The 7,677-nt window shown below is 38.9% G+C and overlaps 2 protein-coding genes across 2 annotated transcripts in view; both read left to right on the forward strand.

Annotated features, from left to right (window-relative positions):
* Positions 1 to 1,044: 1,044 nt before the first annotated feature.
* Positions 1,045 to 7,677, forward strand: part of LOC117795106 (protein FRG2-like-1) — a 12,345-nt gene continuing 5,712 nt past the window's right edge. Inside the window, exon 1 of the mRNA XM_034637872.1 lies at positions 1,045 to 1,076. The gene's annotated coding sequence lies outside the window, so the exon portion shown is untranslated. The remainder of the gene's footprint in view (positions 1,077 to 7,677) is intronic.
* LOC105241266 (vomeronasal type-1 receptor 4-like) overlaps positions 2,674 to 7,677 on the forward strand; it is a 27,858-nt gene continuing 22,854 nt past the window's right edge. Inside the window, 1 exon segment of the mRNA XM_034638971.1 lies at positions 2,674 to 3,259. Within this exon segment, the coding sequence (XP_034494862.1) occupies positions 2,674 to 3,259 (586 nt within the window).

The following is a 7,677-nucleotide window of genomic DNA, read 5'->3' on the forward strand; positions in this document are numbered from 1 at the left end:
TATCTCTACTGAAAACATGACGGTCTGTTGATTATGGTGCGATTTTCTCTCGAAGCTCCTGGAAGCAGCATTTCAGGAAAAGATAATTTTGTAATAATGGGTTTCAGAGAGCAGCTGTCAGGCTCAAATATATCCTGTGATATTTTCTCTAATATCAATTGTAAATTCTATAACATCAACTAAGAAGCTCACAATATTCCTGTATTATTATAGTTTTCAATTGGCATATGTCATATTTTAATATATTTCAGAAAACGTACCACATGGCTAATAGTTTATCATTATTATCAGTATTAATAGTAAGTGTGATCCAAAATTACTAATACTTTACTTTTTACCTTACATTATTTTAGCCCATATTAGAATTCAATGTCCCATACTTCAGGGTCAGACATGAGATTATAATAGGTATCCTTATACTTTTGTCCCTGGAATGAAGGCAAATGCCCAAATTGTTTTTTTCTTTTTCCATCCTAGTATTGAGCCATTCTTGCATTCATTAAATTCAACTTGTCTTGGGACAGGTTCCTATATAATATAAAACTGCAATCAGAGCCTCTACATTTTCTTAAATTTCTGAAGCTTATTCATTCTGATATGGGCTTACAGAAGAAATCTTTACACATCATGAAAAGTTATTACAACACAAATTATAAAGTAACATACTATCTAACTAAAATAAAGTGGCAAAGCTAAAACCATAACCACATATATAGATTATTCAAAGAACACAGCCGCTATCTGGCTTGCTCAGCATAGCACAGAGGTTAGAGGCACTGTCTGCGAACAACTCAGCCAGATTCAAGTCTACACTTTGCCCTAAGTAGGGTATGAATTTAGGCAAATCACCTATTCTGTCTCCCTGTGTTCTCCTTGTCTTTAAAATGAAAGTAATGGTAGTGATGACTCATAGTTTTGCTTAAAAAGTATGGGGTGTTTAGCTGGCTCCTTCAGTTAAGTGTCTGACTCTTGATATCACCTCAGGTCTCTATCTCAGGGTCATGAATTCAACCCCTGCATTGGGCTCCACACTGAGGATGGAGACTACTTTTTAAAAAGAGAAAAGAAAGAAAAAAGTAAGTTATTACATCTATGAACTTCATAGCAATGATTCATACATTGTTAAATGCCCTTTAGAGGTTATATTTAACTCTTGAAAGTCCCTTAAAATTAATATTTCTCTTGTTAAACTTTATTGATATATAATTGGTATACTAAAAATCCCACATATTTAATGTATACATTTTGATGAGTTTGGAAATCTGCATACCTCTGTGATACCATCACCACAATCAAGGTACTAAAATAGCCATCACTTCCAAAAAACTCCTTCTGTTCCTGTGTGTGTGTGTGTGTGTGTGTTTGTGGTCAGAACACTTAAAATATATCTTCCTTTCATAATTTACAGTTAACAATACTGTATAACTAACTATAGTCACTATATCGTACAACAGATTTCTACAACTCATTCATCTTGTATAACTGACATTTTATCTACATTGAACAATTCCCCCTTCCTTCAGCCCCTGGCAAGCACTATTCTATTCTCTGCTTCAATGAGTTTGACTTTCAGATTCCTCATATAAGTGAAACCATACAGTATCTTTCCTTCTGTGACTGGCTCCTCCATGTAAGAGTTCCTTCTTTTTGAAGCTTGAATAGTATTCCATTATATGTACCTACCACGTTTTCCTTAGCCATTCACGGTCAGTGGCCATTTGAATTGTTTTCACATCGTGGCCATTGTGAATGATGCTATAATGAACATGGGCATGCAGATATCTCTTTGAGACCTTGATTTCAATTCTTTTGGATATATACCAAGAAGTGGGATTGCTGGATGATGAGATAATTCTATTTTTTTTTTTGAGGAACCTCTATACTGTTTTCCATAGTGGCTGCAATATTCTGCATTTCTACCAACAGTGTATAAGGACTCCAATATTTCCACATCTTCACTGACACTTGCTCTCTTTTGGATTTTTTGGACACTAGTGATTCTAACGTGTGAGATAACATCTCATTGTGGGTTTGACCTGCATTTCCCTGATGATTAGTAGAGTTGAGCACCTTTTCATATACTAATTGACCGTTCATATGTTCTTTGGAGCAATGTCTGTTCAAGAACTTTGCCCATTTGTTAATTGGGTTATTTCTTCCGAGTTGTTACGAGATTCTTAATATTTTGTATATTAACCCCTTGTCAGATGAACGCTTTGCAAATATTTTCTCCCAGTCCATAGATTGCCTTTTCACTTTGGTGATTATTTCCCTTGCTCTGCAGAAGCTATTTAGTTTCATATAGTGCCACTTATCTTTTTTTGGTTTGGTTCCCTCTTCTGTTGGTGTCAGATCCAGGAAATCATTGCCAAGACCAATGCCAAGAAGATTTTCCTCTATGTTTTCCTAAAAGGGTTTTACAGTTTCACATCTTACGTTTAAGTCTTTAATCCACTTTGAGCTGATTGTTTATGTATGGTGTGAGATAGGGGTCCAATTTCACCCTTTTACACGTGGATATCCAGTTTTCCCAACACTATTTCTAAGGGGAAACTAATGATAAGTAGAGAATATTGGATTTGAGTTGACATGATGCATGAAGCCCACATGTCATATTCCCATGCAGAATCCTCTGGTTCTGAAATCAAATCTCAGTGGCTGGAAACTGGCAGGATGGCCTCCAGGGATTTGGTCATAGGAGTGATCTTCTTAGTCCAGACCATGATTGGAACCTTGGGGAATTTCTCTCTTCTTTACTATTATCTCTTCCTTTCCTTCACTGGGTGCAGATTGAGGCCCGCAGATATGATTGTTAAACACCTGATTGTGGCTAACTCCTTATCCCTCCTCTGTAAAGGAGTCCCCCAGACAATGGCAGCTTTTGGGTGGAACAATTTTCCAAGTGATTTCGGATGCAAACTTCTTTTCCATCTTCACAGAATAGGCAGGGGTGTGTCCATAGGCAGCACGTGTCTCCTGAGCGTCTTCCGGGCCATCACAATCAGCCCCAGGAACTCAAGCTGGGCAAAACTTAAAAGGAAAGCTCTCAAGCACATTGACCTCTCTATATTCCTGTGCTGGACCCTCTACATGCTGGCCAACATCCTTTCTCCTGTCTACGTAACTGGCAAATGGAGTAACAGGAGCATCTCCATGAAAAAGGATTTGGGATACTGTTCTGGGACAAGTAATAACAAAATCACACAATTGGTACAAGCAGCACTGTTATCCTTCCCTGATGCTTTATGTTTAGGACTCACGATCTGGGAAGTTAACGTGTGAGATGGCCATTAAAGAAAGTGAAGAAGAAAATGTTCTCGGGGGGCGCCTGGGTGGCACAGCGGTCGGGCATCTGCCTTCGGCTCAGGGCGTGATCCCGGCTTTATGGGATTGAGCCCCACATCAGGCTCCTCCGCTATGAGCCTGCTTCTTCCTCTACCACTCCCCCTGCTTGTGTTCCCTCTCTCGCTGGCTGTCTCTATCTCTGTCGAATAAATAAATAAAATCTTTAAAAAAAAAAAAAAGAAACAAAATGTTCTCGGGGTGCCTGGGTGGCTCAGTTAAGTGTCTGCCTTCAGCTGAGGTCATGATCCCAGGATCCTGGGATCGAGCCCCCCATTGGGGTCCCTGCTCAGCAGGGAGCCTGCTTCTCCTTCTCCCTCTGACCTTCCCCCTGCTTTCTGTCAAATAAATACAGATAACACTGTACCACTTTACAGATAGTGAAAGTACCTCAGGACAGAACATTCCCAATTCCTCCCTCCCATCCCTTATAATATTGCTGTCATTTATTTCGCTTATCCATAAGCTGTAATCACCTAGTATGTTGTTGCTATTTTGAGTTTGAACAGTTATCTATTAAATCAGTTAAGAATAAAATAAATAAATAAATAAAATATTTTAAAAAAGAAAAGGAAAGAAGATGTTCTCAAGTAATAATGAAGTAGCCTGGGGTGAAGGTGGAGTTTGCAAATTCAGGTTCAGTTAGGAACATTTTGGGCTAAATTATAAAACTTGTAGGTTACATCCTTAGAGAGATGATAGTTTTTAAAATATGATGACATGGAGGGATATTAGCATATTAAAACATTTTAATGTAGAAATAGACAAAGGGAGCTGGGTTCGGACAAAGGAGAGCACAAAAACTTGTTTTCACTGATTAAAACAAAATGAGATGAGTGGTGACAATTTTTTTAAAAATGCATCAGGCAACCAACTGATTAGGAGAAGATATTTGCAAATGATATATCAAATAAGGGGTTAATACCCAAAATATATAAAGAACTCACACAACTCAACCAAAAAAAAATCTGATTTAAAAATCCACAGGGGACCTGAATAGACATTTTTCTAAAAATGACATCCAGATGGCCAACAGACACATGGAAAGATGTTCCTCATCACTTACCTTCATGGAAATGCAGATCAAAACCACAATGAGATATCACCTCACACCATTCAGAAGGGCTAGGATCAAAAATACAAGAAAGACCAAGTGTTGGCAAGGAGGTAGAGAAAAGGGAACCCTTGTGCACCGTTGGTAGAAATGTCATTGGTGCAGCCACTCTAGAAAACAGTATGGAGATTCCTCAAAATATTAAAAATGGAAATATGATACAACCCAGCAATTCTACTTTTGAGTATTTCCCTGAGGAAAATGAAGACACTAATTTAAAAAGATACACCCACACTTATGTCCACTGATGGGCAAATAGATAGAGATATGATATATATACATGATGGACTTTTTTTTTTTTAAAGATTTTTATTTATTTATTTGACAGAGATAGAGACAGCCAGCAAGAGAGGGAACACAAGCAGGGGGAGTGGGAGAGGAAGAAGCAGGCTCATAGCAGAGGAGCCCTGATGCGGGGCTTGATCCCATAACGCCGGGATCACGCCCTGAGCCGAAGGCAGACACTTAACCGCTGTGCCACCCAGGTGCCCCATGATGGACTTTTATTCAACCGTAGCAAAGAATGAAATCATGTCATTTGTGACAACAAGACTAGACCTAGAGGGCATTATGCTGTGTGAAATAAGTCAGAGAGGGAAAGACAAATACCATATGATTTCACTTATTTGCAGAATCTAAAAACAAAACAAATGAACAAGCAGCAACAACAAAAAGGAAACAGACTCACAAATACAGAGAATGAACTAGTGGTTGCCAGTGGGGGTGGGGGTAGGGGGATAGATGAAACAGATGAAGGGGACTAAAAAGCACACACTTCCAGTTATAAAAGAAATTACAAGGATGAAAAGTACGGTATAGGGAATACAGTCACTAATATTGTTAATAACTTTGTGTGGTGATGGATGGTAACTATACCTATTATGGTGAACTTATCCTAATGCACACAGTTGTCAATCACTATGTTGTACACCTGAAACTAATATAATATTATGTGTCAGCTCCACTTCAATTAAAAAATCTAAAAAGTTTCTAAGAACACATGCCATCTGGGATAAAATTACATGAACTTTTGGAAGGTAGATTTCTCTTTCAAGTGTGAAGATGCCAGTTGGCCACGCTGGAATGAAGGAGATTTGGGGGAGCACTCTCAAATCTCTAAAGTGAGGAAGTAAGTGGAGTCTTCCACTTTATTGAAAGTCACTTCAATGGATAAAGAAAATGTGGTGCGTATACACACACAATGGAATATTATCCAGCCATACAAAAGAAGGAAATCCTGCCATTTGCAACAACACGGATGAATCTTGAGGGCATTCTGCTAAGTGAGATAAGTCAGAGAGAGAAAGACAAATACATGATATATATGATATTGCTTATATGTGGAATCTAAATAAAACCAGACTGCCAGAGAGTAGAATGTCATTGTCAGGGATGGGTGGCAGGGGAAATGGGGAGATGTTTGCCAAAGGATACAAGCTTCCAGTTATAAGATGAACAGGTTCTTGGGTTCTAATGTACAGCATGGTAACTTAACAATGGATCCACATGGATGGATCTCATCTCGGATTTCTTGAGAGGTGGGTGACTTGTGATAACAGACCTAGGACAAATCTGTTCTTGGATGGGTGAATGGACATCAACCTGGTAGGACGTTGCAGAAAAAACACCATTCAAATAAAATATGCTTTGCTGTCAATGAAGAGTAAAAAGACAACTCAAAAAAAAAAAAAAGACATAGGACCTATGGAAACATTTCACAGTAAAAGAAATGCAAATGGTCACTTCCCATATAAAGAGGTATCTATCTTCAATGGTGGTCAGAGAAAAGTAAGTTTCAAAATATGTTTGTTGTGTGATCATCAGCTTGTTAAGTTAAAAGGTTGCTGGTGTGCCTGGGTGGCTCTGTTGGTCAAGTGTCTGACTCTTGATTTTGGCTGATGTCTTGATCTCAGGGTCATGAGTTCTAGCCCCACATTGGGCTCCATGCTGGGTGTGGAGCCTACTTTAGATAGATAGATGATAGATAGATGATAGATAGATAGATAGATGATAGATAGATAGATAGATAGATAGATGATAGATAGATGATAGATAGATAGATGATAGATAGATAGAAGTTTGCTGATATGGCTTCTTTCTGAGGTTAGTAGAAACACACCATTTCATACACGCATGTAGGGAATATCAATGGTCAGTGACTTTTTGAGAGACAATTAGGGAATCTTCTCAAAACCTGAAAGATGCATATTCTTGCATATGATTCCACCCGCTGGAAGACACTTGAACATGTGCTCGGAAATGCCCCCACAGTTGTTACTGGTGGACATGCAAATAATAGCACAAAAAAGAAGAAAAATACATATATATTGGGACCCCTTTGGTTATCCTGGACTTTGAAGATAATCCCCTTACGGGGGCGCCTGGGTGGCTTAGTCTGTTAAGCATCTCCCCTTGGCTCAGGTCACGATCCTGGAGTCCTGGGAGCGAGTCCCGCATCGGGCTCCCTGCTCAGCGGAGAGCCTGCTTCTCCCTCATCCCCTCGCCCCATTCATTCTCTCTCTGTCAAATAAATACATAAAATCTTAAAAAAAAAAAAAGATAATCCCCTTACATGAGAGACACAGGAGTAAAGCAAATCAGGAGTCCTGTGAAAGGCAAACAGAACAGGGCAAAAGAGGGGGCAACGCCCTCAGAGTCACAAGGTTCTGTCATTTCCTTCCTTGTTGTTGCTTCTCTGGAAGTCTCCTGGGAATCATCCTCTTCACCTCTTCTTGCTTACAGAAGAAACCGGGTTAAGTGTCTGGACCTGCCCCACCTTCCTGTCCCTATCTAGGCACTGGGAAGCAAGGGCAGAGTCCTTACTAATTTTTTGGGCGAGAGAGGTATTGAAGGTCCTATGACCTTTGTCAAGGATTCTTCTTCCCTCATGTCAGATCCAGGCCCCAACTCCGGGCAGCCCCCCATGGTTTCCCGAGGTACAAGGAAGAGATGATGCACTTCCATTTAGACTCTTTTGCTATTCGGCCTGCTGTATGCAGTTTCAAGATTTCCCTATACATTTCCTCCCAGATGACCCTCCATGACTACAATCAATGAATGAATATTTGTCTTTCCCAAGCATTTAAGAAAATTTAACATATATTTTATAATTTTATTTTATATTTATATATAAATTTAAAAAAAATATATTATATATAATATACAATATATAAAATCTATATATATATTATATTTATACATAGTCTATAATTTAAATATGT

The sequence above is a fragment of the Ailuropoda melanoleuca genome, chromosome 12, assembly GCF_002007445.2.
Source record: "Ailuropoda melanoleuca isolate Jingjing chromosome 12, ASM200744v2, whole genome shotgun sequence".
Taxonomy (NCBI): Eukaryota; Metazoa; Chordata; class Mammalia; order Carnivora; family Ursidae; genus Ailuropoda; species Ailuropoda melanoleuca.